Here is a 23,121-nt window from a genome sequence, read left to right as displayed (position 1 = left end):
CACCACCTTTGCATTTTCCTTGATAGGCACAATCAGAACTGCTACAAGGCAATACCCTCTATTCCCAACCCTACTAGATAGTATAAAATGATACTACAGTCAATGCTGCCATGAAATCAAGAGAGTCACTCATCCTTTTCTAATGCACCAGTGACGATCTGGTGCATGTGTGGAAATATAATTGCATAAGGCAAGCTAACCTGCAACATTGCAAGATTGCCCACACTGCCCTCAATATAAGTTAAGTGTGTGCCAGATCTGCAGCCAGATTTCCAGATCTATAAAAGGTATTTTAATAAAAAGTAGCAGAAGAACATTTACCTGTACAGTTCTCTGAACACCATCCACGTTAACAGACAAGAAGGCTGAAGCCAAGTTCCACTCGCCAGTCACACTAAGTTTTATCCCATCAACTTCCACCTGTTGTGACATCAAAGAAAACTGTTATTGTAAAGCCAGACAAAAAAACTGATCTCAAGTTCATTGCTGCATACAAAGGAGCAATCATATTAAAACAGATGGCTCCCAAGCAACCTGTCATGTTTACTGCTTCTGCCACAAAAGACAGGGTCTAACAACAGAGTCTTCTTAGCATCTCTAGGGAAGAGGTGAAGGACCTGTGAACAGCTGCCTGTGGAGGGCTTTAAGTAATTTTCACAAAGTAGCAAATGGCCATCCGACTTTTAAACCATATCTGGACATGGCACATATACTGTAATTAGACAAGAAACACACATGAATTCTACTGACACTTGGCAACTCACATAACAGGCATTGCACATAATATGCTCTCCAAGGACCAAAATACTTTTCTTGCAATTTAATGAAGGCCGTTTATATTTTTTCCTAACAATGAGCCAGTAATTAATCTCAATGTCCAGTAAAACTTTACAATTTCTTCAGCAACATATAAAGAAACATCGAACAGCATCGCCATTTAAACTCTGATTTGTGTCTGAACAAGCTACATTCTCATCTGCACAGTGTACAAGCATTAAACATCAGCCATTTATCCTTTTACTACAAATTCAAACAAAATGGAAAATTCATTTATATTCCAATTCTCAATTCAATAATTCAACACCATTTTTGACCAATGGTACAGAATTATAAAGATCAGGTGGATCAATATATTCCCTCCCCATATAATCTGAAAATACTTACTGAACTTTGTGTCAAATTAAGAAAAACACTTACTTGATAAAACAAATGAAACAAAAATAAAATGTTACAATGTTTAACACCTTATCTCTGTGAAGAGTTCGGGCAGACTCATGATAGGGCTGCAATCAGGACTCATGACAAAGACATGCAAAGTGGAAATGGCCCACTTGCTCTCATCCAGAAGTGTACCTTTCAAATATGATGCAGGACTATTTTATGTGCACAGACATTTATCAGTGGAGTCTGGACTGAGAATTATTTTTAAATTTAACTTTTTTATTCATTATTTGTTTGTTTATTTATTATTTAATTTATATCATTGTAGATGTTGCACAGTTGATTGTACTTATAAGAGCTCATTTTGTGTCATTGATACCATAATACACAAGTAGGTCCTGCAACTAACAAAATAATTAACGAGTTTAAAGGAACAGAGTATTTAATCATTAAGTTAATAAAGTACTTCAGGGGTAGAAACCCGTGACCTTCCAGAAGTTGCAAGACTACAGAGCATGTCTTCCATGACAATTGGCCATGCTGATGGGGGGTGATGTGAGATGGAGTCCAGCAACATCTAAAGGGCCACAGCTTCCTCACCTCTGGGGTACATTAACTTTTCCCCAAAACTTTCTGACTCTGATCATTTCCACTATATGCACTTGATTTTAACCAAAAGGCCGAGAAACAATTGACATTTCCACTATGTGTACAAGCAGGGCCGGCTCCACGAATGCAGGGGCCCTTGGGCATTAGCCTGCCCCGGGCCCCTCTGCTTCCCTTCTGTGATCCCGCAGATCTCAAGACGAGCTTCTGAACCCCCTACCATCCCCCGCCATCCCCAGCGCTTCACCTACCTTTCTCTGCTGTTCGCGCAGGATTGCCATCAATAAAGATGGTGGCAGAGGCTTCAGTCCCTTACGGAAACCTCGGCTGCCATCTTTATTGATGGCAACCCTGCGTGAACAGCAGAGAAAGGTAGGTGAAGCGCTGGGGATGGCGGGCGGTTCGGAAGCTTGTCTTGTGATCCACGGGATCGCAGAAGGTGACCGGAGGGCCCCCCAGGGGCTCCTAGAGCTGCGGGGCCCTCGGGCCAGTGCCCAACCTGGCCGCCCTTTGGAACCAGCCCTGTTCGCCACATATGTAGCAGAATGCATTAGGATTGTTTAAGCAGCCTCTTTGTGACGAACTCATATTCCTCTTCAAAAAAAAAAAAAAGTATCAATATGATATTATATGCAATGGATAAACTTGCAAAACAATGTTCAAGAGTAAAAAGACAGACCAAACCCTGCTGCATATGTCAGCAGCTACAGGTCCTATTGGGGTACAATTGTCATTTGAGGGGTATCCATTATCTCAAAAACTAGAGCCAATTCGGCAAAACTAATGTCATTTTTAGATTTAGCACCCCCAAAATACCCTAAAGTCATTCAAACATCCTTGGCAACTAAAAAAAATTTTTTTTTTTTGTTGGGCTATGTTATAGATGGAAAAAGTCAACAATGATATACCTGGACTCAGCACTTTTCTCCATCTATTTGATGTTACCAATGCAGCCTCAATAACTGGGTGAACACCTTTAGATCTCATCACATAACCCTTACTGGACCATTGAAGAACTGTTAGAATGCATTCTAATCTGTTCTCATCCACAGTTTCCTCTTTTTTATTCATCCAGCAACAGATTTTTGTAAATTATTATTGTTGTTTTTTAAAAATATTTGTACTACTGTGAAACTTAAGGTTCCCCTAAGTATGTCAACACCCGTCTCTTGTTTTTCAGTATTCCTGTTTCTGTTGGTACAGGTGCACTGAGTTTGCTAGTAGGGGGAGCAATCTGAAAGACTAAATATACTGCTAAGAAATGCAAATTATTAAGCAGTATATAAAATAAATAATAAATCACTAAAATTAATTCAATTAAAGTAAATGGATTAGGCATTCCTGCTATGAAGCATCAGATCCAGAGACGTGAAGGCCTGGGGGGGGGGGGGAACCAGAAAAATTAAGAGAAGGGGAACCTTCCTCTCCCCAATTTTTCCCAGTTTATTTCCAGATCTTCATATCTCTAATTGGATCTCAGGATAAGATCATAAGCCTGAAATCTTACTTTCACTCGGTGAATACATAGATTATGAAAATGGCCCAGAATCCACCCAGTTAGCCCAATCTAGTTCTGACTATATACATGTATGGAATGCCCCATTTCAGTGTAAAGTGCCTACAGCATGCATGATGTCTACTCACATTACTGGGAAAGCAGAAACAGTGTATGAAAACGTAGGAAAGAGAAAAAGGTCCGAAGAAGTAGGATGCTGGATTACACCAGAACAGAATAGCAAAGGCAATAAAAAGGAAGAAAGGACTGCAAATTGAGCCTGCCAAGCTGGAAGTGATAAAGTTCACATGAAGGGAATATTGATATAAAACCTAGCTACAATAGGAAAAAGCATTATTTGCTTTCATTTGTTGACAAAAAAATATTAGTTTTAACAAAAAATGGTCACACATTTCTCTCATGCAGATAAATGTAAGGTCAGCTTTAAATAAATATGAAATGATTACTGGTACAACCTCAAATGTTCAAGTACACAGGGTTTCAATCTCGTTAAAAGATCATTCTTTTTTTTTGCAAACTTTCCTTTTGTTCATATTTGTGCTTCTGAAAAAGACTCCAAGAGTGAGACCCAGTCTATGCATTACATATCCTGAGGAAAGCTCAGTTACCTATTTATAGATCTTGCCCTTTTCTACCAAACCAGATCAAGCATTTTATTCAGTACATGATTGTAGGAAAGAAACGTATTTGCTCCAAGTGTCATTAAGGCAGCCTTTTTACCTGCTATAAATGAAACCAGATGATTTTTTTGAACTGCCAGACTTCTGGTTCAAATGCACTTTTTTATACACATACAAAAGCAGTACTAGCATTGCTTTCACATTTCTGAAAGCATTTAGTACTTACAGAATAGGCAGTCAAAAACTATGAGTATTCTCCATAGAGATGGAACATTTCTGGAAATTTTGAAGCTATGGGGAAAAGCGGGTGTTAGGAAAAAACTGAAATTTTGGGGAAAATGCAGTAATTTTCTTAGCACCTTTTACTGATCTAAAGGCACTTTAGGAACATAAAATGTATCATATATGACTTGGTTTGCCATTAAACTATAATATTTGGTATATTCAAAGTACAGTTTATCCAGACAGTAATTACAAATTTAACTTTTAAAAATTACATTTTTGTTACAAATGTAGCTACAAGCTGTGAACTGTAAGGAATCTGACATCTCTTTTATTTTGACAGTTTGGGAAGAGCAGGCAAAAAACAAAAAAAGGAAAATCCATCAAAATTATAGTAAAAATGAAAGCATGTATTTTGAAAATTATGTCGTCTCCTTTAGTCCTCCACAGTGTCAACCAGGCATAAAGCACTCATTTCCACAGGAAAAAGCAGTGGAAAAGTGGGGAGAAAACTAAGATTAGTTTTTTTAGAAGTCCATGAAAACAATGTTAAATATGAGGAATCAGAAGAAGCAGACAATGATAGTAATAACTAAGAAAATGAGTCTGATAAAACTGAAAGCTTGCCCAGATTGAAGCATCCTTCTATACCCTTTCACATGTGATATTTTCAATTTTCCCTGTTTTTCAGGGGGGAAAAACAAAAAAAGGCTTTGGGGGGGGAAAAGGCTTTCACATCCCTAATTCACCACATAAAACAGATGTTCACATTGTTATTCTGACAGTTTCTTCATGCAACACAGATGTACGCAAATAATCTGCAGTGGTTCTGCACAACTTATAAATATTTCTTAATGTTGGAAAACCAGGAAAAAATATCTGCTTGCTCACTACTTTGTGATGTATTTGCTGGTCCAAAGAAGGGTATTACCTGCTGTTACTTTGTGATTCAACTGGACAATCTCTTATTTAGCTAAATCTAAATTGTAGCTGGTCTTTGGATTTCAGGACTGGCAGCAGTGGAATCCACTCTGGGTTTTAGTCTGAGCACCTTGGAGAGCTTCTTGAAAGTTCAGACAAACTCAGAGCAGATTCCACTGCCCCACTAACATGGAGCCACCAGTGGCTAATGGATTTCAGCAAATACATTAGAGCAGTGGTTCTCAAACTTTTTTGGTTCGTGGCACACTGTAAAACATATAAAAATTTTCTGGCGCACTTCGTGTACAAAATTAAAAATATATTAATATATTTTAAGGGGCCCAGTCTAGCTATTAATTGATCATGGATGTAATAAATCTCTATACAAATGGGTTTCTTCTCATTTTTAAAATACTTTCATAATATTCACGGCACACCTAGTCACCTCTTGCGGTGCACCACTGTGCTGCGGCGCACCATTTGAGAATCACTGCATTAGAGAATTAGAACAGCATATCAATGACAACAAAAACATGTTGCTACATTATGGTAGCTAGTTTGAGGATTAGGTTGGCCATCTTGATTTTGAAACAAGTGATACAGTTCTTCCAGTGGTTGTCTTCTTGCTGACTATTTAAAATGTTCATCTTATATTTGATTCAACTTTGGGACACCAGCTTGGGACTTGGCGTCTTGATCTACACTAATAGGTTTATCAAATTCACTTTTAATGTGGAGAAGTACTAAGTTACTAAATTGCGAAATGAGATATATATTGGGAGTTCTGTGATCATACCCTCTGCAGTTTTTTTTTTTTTTTTTTTAAAGGAAGCAGGCAGATGGCAGAGCTTGCAAATTAGATTAGACTAGGAGTGGAGATGTGAAGGCCTAGAAAAAAATGGAAAATATTCAGGGGGTCAAAATTTTTTTCTCGTGTTCTCCTCACCCTCCAAAGATTTTTTCAATTTTTTTCAACAACAATTTTTTTTGAGGAAGCGGGGGAGGGGGGATCCTAAGAAATGTTCTATTTTGGAATGAATGAAATGCTTTTTAAGGAAGGGTTCTACTTACTCAAAATGTATAGTATGAAGATTCTTATGTAACTATGCAGCAAACATTCCAGTCTATACTCTATATGTTGGGGGCCAGAAATGGCAATTTTTCACTCTCTCCCAGCCTTCTTTTCCCTGCTGTTTAACCCTTCTTCAGCAGTATAACTCTTTCCTCTCCTGCAACCCTGATAAGCTTTTTTTCCAATTTTCATCAGGGTCATTGGAGGAGAGGTTTAAAATTCCCTACAATCCCCCCCCTATTGCCACTCAGCTGGCCGGAGAACAGCTGAGAGTGGGGAAAAGGATGCTGGACTGCAGAAAAAGCCAATCTTTATCTGGATCCCCACCCCTTCTTCCCACTGCTCTTGGCTGATCAGTGGGAGAATTCCCTGTTCACAAACAGATCATGTGCCTATTCTCCATGAGTGTCAAGGAGGGAAGTTCCAAACTGTATAGATTTATTTGTTTATTTTCTTTAAAAGAGAAAAAAATTCTTCTTAAAATACCCAACGCGTTTCAGCCTTATAACTAGGCTTTCATCAGGGGCTACAAATCAAATATAAAGAACATCATATCATTTTGACAGACATATGTAGATATAAATTTTCGTTAAAATATCTTGAAAAAACATTCTTCATTTGATACACTTATAATCTTTATATATGCACAAATAATTTTTTGTTGTTATAAATAACTCCTTAAAAATATCATTTTGTTTACCTATAGACTATATATATATATATCTAGGTGCACAAATCCATATAAGATACCTTATCTTTCTATACAGTATCTAAAAGATTTTATATTATCAGAAACACTTACATTTATGTTGTTGAAATGCTTTATTCAATAGAGTACTTCTCACTTTCACTATGGATGGCTTCAATATCTTTATGACTATTTCAAATCAGTAAAAACCCTTTAAATCTTTTTTTTATCTTTTTTTCATTGAACTACCATATGACCAGAAGGATAATTTTCTTAACCTTTTAGAAGTATAATAGAAAACACAGCCAACCTTCTACAAAACTAAGGCAGTTATACTTTTGAGGGTGCTTTCCTGCATGGGTTTATCTGTGACTAAACAGCTAAAACTTCTGAGTAAACATCTAGAAAATTGTTTTGATAAATATGCCAAAATAGTACAATTTTATAGGTTAAAATAGTTACAAAGGTTGTTAAAAGGTCTATATATATTTCAATGTTTTTGTACAATTTCTCTTTTATATGACCTCCTCACCCAACCTCCTGGTGGGACAGATGAGCTTTCCCCCTCATGGCTGCAAAATTTCTGGAAATTTATATGTCTAAGTGGGGGACATTTATTAACTATCTGCCTCATGCAACGTCCCAGTTTATAGTCCCCCCCCAACAATTTTTTCCACAGCGTAAACAGCAACTTGGGCAGCTGGTGAGGTTAAACTTATTTTGATTTGGACCTCCTCTCTCACTTCAAAGGAGGCACCAAACAAGTAACTGTCTTATAGATCTCAGCATCTGAGAGGAAGGACACAGAATTGTCCTTTTACCTATCTGTTTTTAGGAAAAGTTCAGTTTTGCACCTAATCTTGTTCTATTTCATGGGTTGGATCCAAACATCATTGGAAAGACTTCATCCACAAACAGAAATACTCCTTTTGTGCATTGAAAGCTTTTGATCCAGCTGAGAGGACCTGTTCAAACATAGAGGAAGAGACTTTCTCCATTACCCTCTCTCTGTGAAGGCCCCATGCCCTCCACTCTGGATGGTTGGGGGACCTTCCAGAGCAGTGTGGGAGGTGATGCTGGGGACTGCAAGGAGGAGTAATTGGCAAAAGTTATCTTCCCCCACCTCCTCTTTACTGGCAGGACCATCCCCTCTGCAGAACTCTGTTCAGGGAATGCTCCCATCAGCAGCAGCAAAGTCTGAATCTAAGCCAGTGTATGTCATTCTGTAGGGTTTATTAAAGGTATCAAAGTTCATGACTATTGTCTTGTTAGTGAAAGAGTTTTCAATATTTTTTGGTTTACTATTTTTTTTAAAAAAACAGTCTTTAAACAGGTGCCAACAGCAGTTTTGTAGCAAGTAAGTCATGTCATCATAGTAATATCATCAAGGTTCTTCCAATTAGGAAATTGTACTTGCTGAATGCTAAAGGAAGTGGATAATCCTACTCTGATGCCAAACACTTCCAGGGTGTGCACATCTTTTCCTCTGCATTTACGTAAGTTGGAAAACTCAATGTTCCAAAGAGCTTATGGAAATATTTCCACATTAGTGTTTTATCTGCTACTAATATAATTAAATCTATTGAAGGTTAAACACATCAAAGTACCTAACATGAACCAATGTGGGGAAAAAATATTTTATATAAACTATTCATTGCTGACTGGTTTTATTTTATATGAAAGGGCAAAACTTCAATGGCAAATGACTAAAATCTAGTTACTCTTTCAGTCGAAAACATGAAAGAAGCAGACTAAGGGTCATCTATTCATTGCAAAATACTCCACAAATACATGATGCATTACTACAAAAAAGAGAAAAGAAAAAGGAGAGGAAGAGAGAGGAGGGTAAGCTTTGCACATAGGAAAATTTCTGCATCAAGGTGCTAAAATGAACACTACTTTTTTGAACTGTGAAACAATGACTTCAGAAATTGTGTCCTTAGTGCCAAAGTAAGCACTGAACTAAACTGATATAAATGCTTTATATCTCATGAGTCTCAATCTTTAATAAGTTTAAAACAGTTATTAAGAAAATTAGGCAAAACACCTCAAACATGACACAAGGCAAACTAAAAACCTGATGCACAGGTGGTTTCAGTGGATCTGGTAACACAATTAGTCTAGTCCCATGAAAGCTACTGATACAAGCAGAACCTTCTCATCCGGGGTGGGTAATCTGTGGCCTTCCAGATGTTGCTGAACTCCAACTCCTATCAGTCCCAGCCACCATGACCAGTATTCAGGGATGATGTGAGGTGTAGTCCAACAACATCTGGGAGGGCCCCATTCTTGCTCTCACCCATTAAAATAATAGGAGAAGGCATTGTTCTCTGCTCAAGTTAAAATCTTCTGTGGCAAACAGCAAGGCTTCCTCAGTGGTGGAGCCCAGTTGCCAAATGCTCATCCCATCTATGGCTGAGTCCAAACTTTACCTGTAAAATAAAGTGTGTGTATGTACAGATATGATAAGATACAGACAGATATAAAGATAGATACAAAAATAGTTGTATGGCACCTATATAAAAGAGGTATTTAAGGTATTACAGGTATTTTTCTGTAATGTAGGTATTCTGATTGCAAATTGATTTTATGGTGACTTTTTCTGCGTGCAATGCTACTCCTTCCTTTAAGCTGTTTCTGGTTACCATTTCATAGTGAGAAGATTGAATACATGGATCAAACAAGAGAGGACTCAGCTGACAGCGTGGAAATGTAGAAGTAGCTACTTGTTTACATGACTCATGTTTGAGAGGTAGCCATTCTGTCATTCAAAAAAAGGCTACCACAGTTAATAGCACCTCCTGGAGGAGTGAAAAGTATCTGAGTTTCTAGAGTGCTTACAAAAAGATTTAAACAAGATGCTGAATCACCAGGCACTAAGGCAGTCATGTTTCTGCTATAGGGGGCCTATTAAGATGAAATTTACTGAAAAGTTCCATGTGTTCAATGACTGTAACCTCAGTGTTTACCATGTCTAATTATCTAGGGCACTCTTCTTCAACTTTGGGTCTCCAGATGTTCTTGGACTACAACTCCCATCTTCCCCAGCCAACTTAACCACTGGTCCAGGGATCATAGGAGTTGTAGTCCAACATCATCTGGGGACCCAAAGTTGAAGAACACTGATCTAGTGCTGGGGATCAATCCTTAACTCTGAAAATCCTTCTGGCATGACCTAGGAACTTCAGGAAAAAAACTGTCTATTTTGCAAATGCATATTGGTGGAAGCTGGAAATAACTTGTCGTTTAAGGCTGTTAAATTGCTCAGTGATGAAAGACTGGTAATGAGAAGGCTCACAAAATAAATTACTAAAATTAGGTGACACAGAAGTAGGTTGAGTTTAATGTATTGTACTTAATTGTATTGTATATCTTATTCATATTCAAAAAAAGGTTTGTTATATGATGTTGGAATGGATGAGTCAATGGTTCATGCCTCTGTCAACAGTATTTGCAACATTCCTAAAATATTTGTAGGAAAGAATGTTTATATAGTAACTGAAGAAATGACAGTCTGTTCCATGCATTTAAACTTCTACAAATCCTAACCACTCCCCAAACGAACCAACTGTGTACTTTACCATTTAAATGGGAAAAGTAGTCAAACAAAAAATATTAAGTAATTTCTGCCCTCAACAGAAACATTAGCAGTGATTCATGAACTGGACTACATAATGATTAAAGTGAAAAAGCAGCTAAAGAAAGAGGGGTGGGGGTAAAGGACCATGAGCCCAATGAGGCCTTTTTCTGATTTTTCTTAACCAACAGAACTTCTGCGCAAGTGCGTGCACACACAGTAATGTTATGTAGCATGCAAACGGCTTTTGAAATTGAAGGTAATTGCAAGAGAAGGGTTGTCATATGTCTTCTCCATAAGAGAAGGGTTGAGATATGTTTGCTATTCAAAGAGAAGCAGTCAAAAAGTCACTGGACTAAGCAGCCTTTATATAGCCTGAGTAGCTCTTTCAAACTCACCTATCGCTAGTTGTACTGATACCACCCCTTCCCCCAAATAGTTGAAATTGGCAAATATAGTATTCCCAAATAATATCCCTCATAGAGTCATCAACTAATCTTGTGTAGTAACAATCCCATCCTCCAAAACTTCAAAACGAGCCACTTCTGCCTTATTTCCATATATCTAGCTGATGTGTTCTCAGTTTTGCAGAAGTCTCAGTTCTTTTCAGTACATCATGTGGAAGCACGAAATTAAGAACTACTGTTCTGGCAACAGATCCAAGGAATTGCTCACTTGTATTTCTTTGGTTTTGCTACCTCACATTTTCTAAACCACAGCTTTGCACTTAATAAAGCTTTTTGCTTATAGACGAGTATTTCCAGACAAAGCTAGTTACTAAATTATAAGTATTCTTCTGTCTTGGAATGTACTTTCAGCTCAGATTATTTTTCCCCTTCACCACTATCTCACCAAGAATATTTGTGACCAGAAACAGAGTCAACAACATAATGCACTTAATTCTAGTATGTAAATGGGAGGCATTATGGACTGGCAAACAGAATGAAAAATATGAACTTAGGACACTCTGTTCAAATGTGTGTCAGCCAAGACATGCTCTTGGTGACACTGGTCAACATGATTCTTCAGCCTCCATTGGTAAAATGGGAATGACAACAAATTTTACAGGGTTGCCACAAAAAGAAATAATTGAATAATTCCTAACAAATATTGCTGAAATATGTTTTAAAACCCAATTAGGCAAATTTTAGTGCTACTATTTCAGCGAAACTTTCTAGAAGATCTGTGGGAAGTGACTGATAATGCAAATCATGCTCATCTCCTGGATTTTATCTGACCCTGAAATAGGTATCATTTTAATCCTGAAGCCACTCCTTATACCTCCTATAACACTTATTGTGTTTCTTTTCATCTGACCCATAAAAATTACTCCTTATACATATGCTAATCCTTCACTTACCACCTACTCTATTATTTGTCTCTTTTGCTTTCATCTTTTCTATATCAATTCCTGGCACTTCTTTTGATCTAGCCTATTTGTTACATTTTTACTACCAATTTCTCCTGATAAAGAATTGTCAGCTATAATGTTATATTTAATGTTGCAGAACAGTATTTTATTGATTCACTACTCTTTCCCTACTTGCTTCTGCATAATGATAAACATTTAAGGGTACATCACAGGGTGAAACCATCTACAAACTATATCTTGTTTTTGTTTTATTTTTACATTGATGTAGCTGACGGTTTCTTTAAAATGCTTTATTTACAGGTAATATTTCTCATTTAACATTTCTCTAAAACAGCATATGCAATCACACTTACTGCTAACAACTCAGGACTATTTTCTTTATACTCTACAGCAACTCAAGAGTACACCATTTTCACTACTTCGTTTTTTAAAAAATGGAAAACTTCTCAGGACAATGCACTGAACTGCTGGTAATTTGTAGAAAAGAGTGAAACATTTATTTTGCTCAGGAAAAAAACTATTTTGAAATAACTGATCAAATTTCTAGTTGCTAACTGGCATTTGAAACCAATTTACATCAAAGATGAACAATTTCTGGTTTTTTAGAGGTTATTCTATTGTCTAAGCAATATGAGAGCCAGAAACACATTTTGCCACACAAATGACTTCTCCATGGATTGTCAGGGTCTATAATAAACATGATGCCATCCTACTTATGGGCTTCACAGTTATGAAATACCTGGGACATTATATAGACTATAATAGATTAAAGAGGCATCAAATTAATCAGACAATTGTTTGTTTTTAAAAAAGTTATTTATAATATTACTTATAAAAACTGAATATGGCAAGCACCATCCTAGAAGAGGCATCGTCACTTCACTCTTACACTCCTTAATTTAACTAAGGTCACTCCAATTAGGTGGACAGAAAATCTGCACTGTGCATACCAATTAAAATACCCATAATATATTTCTATCTCAGTTCAGCAAATCTATATAACATGAGATGGCTTAAAATCTTAATCTACTGTTGTTCCACAAATCCGAACACAGTTCTATTGAAATTTTAAAACAAAAGTCCTCCAGGTATTGTGAAAAAATAGTCTGAAAACATCCAAAATAAATATCAAATCACGAAAACACTTTTCTAAAGCATGTCTAGGATGTTCTAAAATCTGTGATGGCTACCCTGTGAACCATATGTAGCCCCTTAAGCCTTTTTTGTGGCCCCAAAAACACCAACACCAAATTTTATTTTATTTTTACCAATACTATTCTATGCTGCTTCCTCACTGTGTGAGCGGTTCCATGGTATTTGGCAAGCCCTTCTTGGAGGGCTCGTCCAGTACTGGGCTAGAGTTGGCGTTCCTCCTTCTCACTGGATCAACTGTATCCCTACTGTGGGGCTGGGATGGGCCGTAATGTTGAAACCTCTCTGGGATACAGATGATCTGGGGAGTGAGGGGAGAGGCTGATCTGCAGCCCAGTTGTGGCACTGAGATGGCTGGCAAGGTTGAAACCTCTCTGCCCATCCCAACACCAGGATCAGGATACAAATCACTCCTTCTCCCAGCTCACTTGGTGATCATTTGTGAGCAGGCAGATTAAGGGTCTATAAGTATTGGCACTAGGATACAGTCCCTCTCCCTGCTCACTAGGGTGGTACATCTGCATTCTCCCTACTGACTTTTCGCCGAGCCTTGAAGACCTGGCTCTTCAGGCAGGCCTATGGGATCTCTGGGGTGGGTTAGGTTTTACACTGTATTAATGTAAGATGGTCTTCAGATGAGATGTTATGATATTAATAATGTGATGATTATGTATATGAGTAGATTGTATTTTATATTGTATTTTATATTGTAAGTCGCCCAGAGTGTCCGTTCAGTCGGACCGATGGGCGTCTGCTAAATAAAATTTTATTATTTATTATTATTATTCTCTGTGTGTGTGTGTGTGTGTGTGTGTGTAACGCGCACACATCTCCATGTGTGTGTGCTATCTGGTGTGCATGAGGTGTCTGTTCTCTGTGTATTCTCATTGGTGGGTGGGGGAGAGGGGGAGAGGGGGAGGGGGGGAGAGAGAGAGACCGCTGCTGGTATTTTTAACAATATATTTATTAATAAGTTTTTATATGATCTTTATTCACAATAGTCACATGGCAGTGCAATCACTTTAAAAACAATTCACATAAAATGCCCTTAACTAATATAGCAACAGCACCATACTTAAAACTAGCTTCACTCAACACAACTTTTCACCTCTAAAAGCTTGATGAAAGAGCTGAAGCAAATGCACTGTAGAGGTAAGGCACACCTCCATGGACAGATCATTCCACAGCCATGTCAGCATTGGAAGGTGATGATGTGGCCCTTGGTATAAGTGTAGCTACCCCTGGTATACATGCACTAAGAGGAACACAGCAAAGAGAAATAGAAATATTAAGAGATCCCACTGAACTAAGCATATCTATTGAATGCCGACAATTCATGACTGCATCCTCCAATTGTCATTCTCTCTCTCTCTCTCTCTCTCTCTCTCTCTCTCTGGCTGGGAAAACTTCCCCACCTAGAGCCTTTGAGAATGAAAATGGTATGTTCATTATTGTTTCCCCAGTTATTCCAGCCTAAGCCAGTCTTTGGGATATAGAAAATCCATTCCTTAGGGTGGGATGTACTAGACATAATTTTTTTGGAAAACACATTGACTAAAGGCTACATTAGAGAAAACAATGGCCCTAATGAATGTATTGACAGGTCTTCAGACCGCTGCCTTACATATTAAACCAACAGGCTAGCCCTATAAGCTATAGAAGCAGCAGTACTCCCCAAGGAATGAACTACAATGAATTTTGGTAGGATATTATCCTGGTACTAATAAGCCAAACTATTCACTCACTCATTCAATTAATCACTGTGGAAGTACAATCCCTAGAACCCCAAGAAAGCTGGCCAACAGCTATGACCAATCAATGGCCATTCACCACTATGATTATGTTTTCTCTCCACTCTCAGACACAGTATGCTTCTGGATACCAGTTGCTGGAAATCACAAGTGAAGAGAGCTCTATTGCACACGGGTCCTGCTTGCAGGCTTCCTATAGGCAGCTGGTTGGCCACTGTGAGGATAGGAGCTGGACTAGATTGGCCACTGGCCTGATCAGCAGGGCTCTTATGCTCTTAAGATTCTTCCCCCAAAATAGAAAACAGGTAACTCTCTAACATCCACATATTGTCATTCTTTCTCCTTGGATGAGGCAGAAAGAAAGCAAGGCCAACTTTTCAGACCTATAGAACAAGTAAACATGCCATTTTTATAAACATTTCTCAGAAGAGTCAATGTCTGTGTCCAAAACGGGAACAAAACTATTAGGAGAATCCTTGAAAATGTACCATTGGTGAAGGATGACTTCGCTTGTGCCTGCTTTTTGAGACGAGCTCTCGTCTCAGAAGAAACTTTTTCAGTATAAATCAGAACGTTCTTTTTTGACTGGTGATGATTTTTTCCCGGGCAGGGAAAAACGTAGAGATTAACCATTAAAGCCTGTTTTTGTTTGGGAGGACTGGATCTCATTAATATATGAGAGAAGGTTCAGCCAGCAATGCCGGAGGACGTCCATCAAGCTCTAACTGACTAAGTGACACGTTTATCTTTTCTTCAAAGAAAACGAACTTAAACAAGCAAGCATCCTTCTTTCTATATATTTTTTTTCATTTGGTTTAAATCGTTGCAGCAAAAAAGAGATTTGTCAATGAATCGGCTATATAAGAACTGCTGGGTGAGTTAAAAATTTTCTCTGTTATTCACGAAACTAAGGAGGAAAGAAACTGAAAAAGCCTATCTTAGTTTTTATTGCAAAAAGCTGGCCGGGAAGTGCATTCTAAAGATATAAACGGAAGAGGGATTTCTATTTCGAGGAGGGAAAAGAAATAAATAAATTTGATTTATGAACTTTGGAGCATTATACGTCTGGGACTATTTTTTTTTGGTCTATTTCATTTTGACGAATCTACTTGTTCACGACGCTACTAACTCTTTTGAAGCTGGGAATTAAATTTGTTTTGTATTCCTGAATATGAGATAAGGCAGGCTGTGCTGTCTACACTGTGACTTCATCAAGCCTGGAATATTAACCCAATTGTGACTGAAATAATTTTTGTTTTTGTGGTTTTAAGAATGGCAATCAGGAAAGTGGCTGAGACCATGGAAGAAATTATGTTTCAGAAAATAATGGATGAGATTGAGATAACGAAACAAACCCTGAGACAGGGTAGACAGGAGATGAAAAATGAATTTAGTAAAATGACGCAGGAGTTTAAAGAAATAGTTGATGAGATTAGAGATGAAAAAAGAAAAACTAAAGGGAAGATGCAAGCTCTGGAGATTGGAACAAATGTGAAATTGGAAAAAGATCTGGAGTTTATGGACACTAGAAATAAAGTTTACTGTTTGGAAATCAACGTTGTCTCTGTAGAAATTAATGAAGATAATAGAGATAAAGTTATTAATGTCTTGGATAATTTTTTGGACTGGAATGATGTGATGGAGCTTGACATAGAAAAAATCTATGGAATGGACTACAGATATGTGACAATGGAAAAATTCTTAAGAGATGGGCCAGTGCATTTTGTAAAAAAGAAGAACAGAGATATGACTTTACAACAATATTTTAGCAACATATTCAGAATTGATGGCAAGAAAATATTTGTGATAAAGGAAATTCCCATCAGACTCTTACTATATGACTATGGCTATGACAGCAAGATTAATATGGGATACTGATAATGGAAGAATGGATACTGAAATTACTGGACTGAACAGGACTATTGAAGACGGAAGATGGAATTAATATTGACAATGGAAGAATGGCTATTGAAATTATTGGCTCAAACAGGTTTGGCGAGACGGATAATCTATATATTTATTTGGATTATGACTATGACAACAAGATTATTATGGGATACTGATAATGGAAGAATGGCTACTGAAATTATTGGATTCAGTAGGATTATTGATAATGGAAGAATGGTTACTGAAATTATTGGACTTAATAGGATTATTGAAGATAGAAGATGGAATTAACATTGATAATGAGAATGGCTGTTGAAATTATTGGACCTAACAGATTTGAATGAGATGGATTAATCGACATGTTTATTTGGAGAAAAACTGAAAGATATATCTCTCAAGGAACTGAAACCTCTCTTTGACTTTTTGTGGGAAGAATAAAGTAATGTTTATGAGATTTGATGATTAATTAAGATAACTACTGGAGGAAAGTGATTTTATATTATAATTTAGGAGACAGGATTGTTATATATTGTAGACTTATAACTGATCTGCGACAAATCGGAAGTCAACATTTTATTTTATTGTTTAATTATTTTTGTTTTGTGGGTTTTTTTTGTCTTTGAAAATTTGAATAAAAATTAATAATAATAAAAAAAAGAAAATGTACCATTGGTATCACCTGAAGCGTGATTTTCTCAGGTAGTCTGACATCATGTGGGATATAGTTCCACCTAGCGTCCGAAGGCAAGAATGGATCAAAGTCAAGACCTGGGGCATCGAGCCCCTCCCACTCCAGTTCATTCATGACGAGACCAAAGTGAGATATATCTGAAAGACAGAAAAGGCCAACGGGCCTACCAGCAAGGAAACATTGTCCCAAATAATGGCCCAAAGATTACAAGCATATTAACAGTTCCAAAAGGGTCTTGACTTGGTTAAATAGTTTAAACAGTATAACTCTGAAGAGTGATAATTTGCAAGGTACCAAAACCCCAACACTCCTCCAACAGGGAGGGCCATGATGTTGGACTACCTGAGAAAATCACCCTTCAGGTGATACCAATGGTACATTTTCCTCAGGTAGTCTGACATCATGTGGGATGTACCAAAGCAGCCCCTAATAGGGAGGGACTACTTGTCATAAAGAACTTGGTGTAACACACGCCTCCCAAATGAAGCATCAGCAGAAGTGTAACGGTCTATCTTATAATGTCTTATGAAAGAATTTGGGGTAGACCATACAGCCTCTCTGCAAATCTCTGCCAGAGGGGCGTTGGTTGTGAAAACAGCCGTAGCGGCTGCTGACGCAGTTGAATGCGCCGTGATATTACGAGGCACTGGCAGCTGAAGAGACTCATAGGCCAATGCAATGCAGGCATGCAACCAACAAGATAATGTAGAACTAGCCACCTTCAGAGTATGAGGATGAAAGGATACAAACAGTGAATCTGTTGACCGTATGTCCTGGGTTCGAGACAGGTAGGTCTTGAGGGCCCTCCGGACATCTAGCGAGTGCCAGGCCTTCTCCAGTGGATGGACAGGATTCGGACAGAACGAGGGGAGAACAATGTCCTGGTTATGGTGGAATGCTGAATTGACCTTGGGACGGAAGAAGGGATCCAGACGCAGTACCACTGAGTCCTTATGGAAAATACAGAGAAGGCGGGCCGAGGACAGTGCCCCCAACTCTGAGACTCTTCTAGCAGAGGTGATCGTCACGAGGAACAAGACCTTGAAGGACAAAAGTCTTAATGGCACTGACAGAAGGGGCTCAAAAGGAGGACGCTGCAGGGCTTGCAGGACCCTCGATAAACTCCACGAAGGAAAATGGTGACAAACTGCTGGCGAGAGTAGGGCAGCTCCCTTCAAAAAACATTTGACAAGTGGGTGTGAGCCCATAGAAACACTAGGAGATGTGACAGAGAGGATAGAGGATATGGTGGCAGCGCGGTGACACAAAGTGTTAGGCTTAAGCCCCGTCTTCAGACCTCTATGTAAAAATTGCAGGATCTGTTGAATGGTGGCCTGAGATGGTTGGATGTTCTGAGAGTCACACCAGTTAGAGAAGGCAAGCAAAGTGCTCTGGTAGATACAAGACTGTTTTCTAGACGCGAGGATTGTGTCCACAACCTCCTGAGAAAGTCCTGAATGAATCAAATGTACCCGTTCAAACACCACGCTGTCAGATTGATCCCTGCGGGGTTTGGATGCCGTATCGGACCGAGAGAGGGGATCTGGCCTGAGTGGCAACCTCCAAGAGTCCATCACTGAAAGGGAGAGTAGATTGGGGAACCACGGTCGGCGAGGCCAGTATGGAGCTATCAGGACCAGACGGGCCCTTTCGTGTCGTATCTCGGCCCAGTCGAAGAGATGAGACGCTTCTGTCTGGGGGAGCTGTGACCTGGTTCCCCCTTGCCTGTTCAGATGAGATTTCGCACAGGTATTGTCCGTGCGAATCAGAACATGGCACAGAAGGAATACAGGCTGAAAATGCCGAATGGCCAGATGGGCTGCTCTCAGTTCCAGCCAGTTGATATTCTGATTTGCTTCTGTGGTGGACCAGATGCCCTGCAAAAACAGGGAATTGCAGTGGGGGGCGCATCCAGACAGACTGGCATCTGTTGTTACTACAGTTCTGTCTGATTCTCGAAATGGGGTTCCCTTCCTGAGATTGTCGACTGTCGTCCACCAATGGAAAGAAGCACAGAGAGACAGATGCAGGTAGATTGTCCGGTGGTTGAATGTGGCAATGTCCTGTTGGAAAGGGAGTAAAGCCCACTGTAAGGGTCGAGTGTGGTGTTGAGCCCATGATACGATGTGGATGGTCGAGACAAACATGCCCAGAGCCCTTGCCAGAAGCATTATGTCTGCCCTTGATCGACCTGCGAGGTGGAAAGCCATCTCTTTGATGGCCGTAATCCGATCTGGTGATAAAAAGACCATGGCCTGTGTGGTGCCTAAAATTGCGCCCAGATGTTGCAGTCTCTGAGTGGGCTGAAGTTGACTTTTGTTGTGGTTGATGAGCCAACCATGGGTGCGCAGAACCATGAGGGCGGAGCGAACATGAGAGAGAGCCAGATCCCTGGAACCCGCTCAAATTAACAGACCGTCCATATACGGGTAAATGTGAACACCCTGGAGACGGAGAGAAGCCACCAGGGTGAGCAGCACTTTGGTGAAGACTCTCGGGGCCGACGAGAGTCCAAAAGGCATTGCCCGATATTGGAAGTGATGGTGGCCGAAGGCAAATCGCAGGAAACGTCTGTGGGCCAGGCAGATGGGCACATGGAGGTATGCTTCCTTCAGGTCTATGGAAGCCGAGAAGTCCCCTTCGTGTAGAGCCTCTATACTTGATGCCAGAGACGCCATCTTGAACCATCGATATTTCATGAAGCGGTTGACAAATTTGAGGTCTAACACCGCCCTCCATGACAGATCTCACTTGGGAACTGCAAATAGGAGAGAGTAAACCCCTTGCGCTCTCTCCTCCAGTGGTACAGTTTCTATTGCAGCTATGTCGAGAAGGCGAGCTATGGCTTCCCGCATGATCCGGCGCCTGTCTCGAACTCTGGCTAGGAGGGAGGGAGTGAACCTGTCTGGAGGCGTCATCCAAAATTCCAGTTCGTAACCATGAAGGAAGAGATCTCTGACCCAAGCGACCCGTGTCAGACACAACCAGTGACTTGCAAACAGTAGCAATCTGCCCCCTACAGGGAAAGCGTCAGTATAGTCTGCGCTGACGAGCTCCCCTGCCATATGATGAAGTAGAGGCCCCTTGACTTCCCCGGTTCTGGACTCTGCCCTGGAAGTGTTGTCCGTTCCAGGTTCCCTTGGAGGAGCGGAAATCAGAAGACCGAAAATCGCGGCCCCGTCCCGCAGGCTGCGCTTCTTGAAAGGGCTGAAAGGAGTGGTATGGGGTGAAACGTCTAAACGTCCTACGATCCTCTCTCTTGGAAGTGGCCAATACTGGTCTTCGGCTGTCTTTAGGGTCTACCAAGACCGCCTTGAGGGTTTCGTCTCTGAACAGTAAAGACCCAGAGAAAGGTGCCCTTGACAAGATGCCCTTGGCCGTAGAGTCAGTGTCCCAGTGCCTGAGCCAAAGGGTACGCCAAGCTACCACCTGTGAAGCTAGGGCTCGTGCTCCCAGCTGAGTGGCATCTAATGTTGCACCAGCCACGAATGCTGCAGTCTTATGTAACTTGATCAGGCCCTTTCTGAGCTTTAGAGGGTCTGGATTGGGATCATCCAAGAGTTCGTCCAGCCACATCATAGATGCTCTAGAAAAGATGGAAGCTGCAGAGGATGCCTGAACGGTGAAGGCGGTAGCTTCATGGTTTTTACGCAGAGCGTAGTCCATGCGGCGTTCAAAGGGGTCCTTTAGTTGCGAGTCCCCTTGTTTTGGTAGGAGGGATCTCAAAATCAAACTAGAGACCGGCTCGTCGATGCCTGGGACATTCAAGCGATTCATGAAGTCAGGGGCCAGTGCACAGAGACTCTTGGCCATAACAGAAAAGCGGCGTGCCTGCAGCGGGTGATCTAACTCTTCCTTGGCCAATTTGCCTATGGGGTCTGGCACAGGAAGGTAGTGAGCTGTTTATTTGGGAGATTTGAGGACTTTGGCCCCTTTCATTGGAGGAGTGGTAGATTCAGGCTGTGGAGTCTGAAGACCTAGTGTGCCCAAAACTCTACGAGTGAGGGGAAGAAAGTCAGCCGTATCAAATAGGCGATAGGACGTGTCCTCCTGGAGTTCTGCCTCATCGCTCCACGCATCTCCCTCGACCTAAAGAGAATACTCTGGATCCTCCAAGCCAGGAATCTCATCTCCCATCCTGCCTCTCACAACATCTAATGGGTTGGGTGAGGGAGGAGGTACCTCATCAGTACAGCCACATGGAGCTGGAGCACAGGAAAGTCATTGCTCACTGAGCTGGAGTAATGGAGTTGTTTGGGCTCTTTGCTCTTGGGACAAAAAGCTCAGCATATCCTTCAACTGCAACAGGAATTCAGGGAATAACTGCAGTCCTAGTAAAGAGGCGGGTGGTTGCCCTTGTTGAGGCACAGCAGGCGATTGCCCTTGTTGAGGTACAGCTGCAGGGGGCTCACTGGACTGGTGTGGCAAAATAGATTGAGAGGGGCAGACCATGGGCTGGTCAGGAAACCCCTCAAAGTCATCCTCAGATGACCCAGCTGGGGAATGAGAGAGGGCTGTCAATCCTTCTTGGCTGGCAGCCTCAGAACGCAGAACAGAAATGTAACATGCTCGCTTGTTATGACTGTGGCTAGACAGGTGTTTGGTTTTAGCCACGGCCTTGGAGTGAAGTCTGGGTTGTTTTTGCTTAGCAGACTTATGATGCGAGGTCTTGCAGGGTTGCTCTGCCCCAGACAAATGTGCCTCTGGGTGTTGATCTGCCATTATACACATCCAGAGCTGCCGTATATATACCACCAACACATGCACAGAGGTGAGGGGTGAGGGGTGCGGTGTGGCGAGGGTCTATGGCCGACACACGCACAGAGGTGGGAGGTGCGGTGTGGCGAGGGACTATGACCGACACATGCACAGAGATGGGGGGTGCGGTGTGGCGAGGTATTTTAGTACACGCCCACAGGTGGGGGAGGATGTACAGTCCAAAATGCACAACGTAGCAATGATATGGCCAGTTCAACTTCTGTACACGCTCGCAGATGGGGGAGGATGTACAGTCCCAAATATGCAGCTGCTGTGCAGATAAGTCCCAATGCAATCAAGTTGTGTGGGAAAATAGCTTGGTGCCCATCCACAGGTATAGAGATGAGCCTTGCAGGAGGTTTCTATAAATTAAATTTAAAATAAAAAAACTTGGAGAGCCTGACTAAATAACTACAGACAAAGCAAGCAAGCAACAGAAAAGGTGGGAAAAGGGGGGGGGAAATGGCACCCGCGAAAGGCGGGAAACTTGAAAACAAAATGGCGGCCGGGAAGGAGAAGGAGCAATGGTGGGCAGGCGAAAGGGCTCCACATGCTACAAACGGTCGGAACTGACCAGTAACGGCCGCAGAGGGAGCCAGGTAAATCGTTAGCAAGGGCAAGCTCCTAGCGGTTCCTGCAAAAATAAAGTGCCGCAGGCTCCCGTACAGACTGCTAAGCCTTTTTGCAAACGCCACCCAAGCCTGGATGAAATAAAAGCGGAGGTAATTTACAGAGGGGAGCCGCAGCCGTGCGCTCCCAGGCAAGGCTCATGTCAGGTAAAATGCCTGAACTAAAAAAGAGGGGGAAACTGGCATCCGCCGGAGCCCCAGACCAGGCTGAGGCAAGGGTAATAAATTGAAGTGGAGCCACAGCCATGGCTTCCAACAAAACGGCTGAAGGAAAAAATCAAAGGCACCGGTGCCTAGAGGAGAGGCTGAGGCAGGAGGGAATAAACTGAAAAAGGGAACCGCAGCTGCGGGTCCCAGCCAGGAGCCATCTCATGGGAGAGAAAAATCCCAACAGGAGAATGGCAGCCGCCAGCACTCCCAACAAAGGCACTTAGGAGGGGGAGAAATTCAGGCAAAAAAGCTGTGAAAGGGAAGGGAGAAAGGCAATCAAAGCAAAGC

At 40.9% G+C, this 23,121-nt stretch overlaps 1 protein-coding gene across 3 annotated transcripts in view; it reads right to left on the bottom strand.

Annotated features, from left to right (window-relative positions):
• PCCA (propionyl-CoA carboxylase subunit alpha) overlaps positions 1-23,121 on the bottom strand; it is a 437,395-nt gene that overhangs the window by 114,547 nt on the left and 299,727 nt on the right. For all 3 annotated transcript variants that reach the window (XM_061626591.1, XM_061626592.1, XM_061626590.1), the window contains one exon: positions 322-420. In XM_061626591.1, the coding sequence (XP_061482575.1) occupies positions 322-420 (99 nt within the window). The remainder of the gene's footprint in view (positions 1-321; positions 421-23,121) is intronic.

Source organism: Rhineura floridana, chromosome 5, assembly GCF_030035675.1.
Source record: "Rhineura floridana isolate rRhiFlo1 chromosome 5, rRhiFlo1.hap2, whole genome shotgun sequence".
Classification (NCBI taxonomy): Eukaryota; Metazoa; Chordata; class Lepidosauria; order Squamata; family Rhineuridae; genus Rhineura; species Rhineura floridana.
This window is presented reverse-complemented; position numbering and strand designations above follow the sequence as displayed.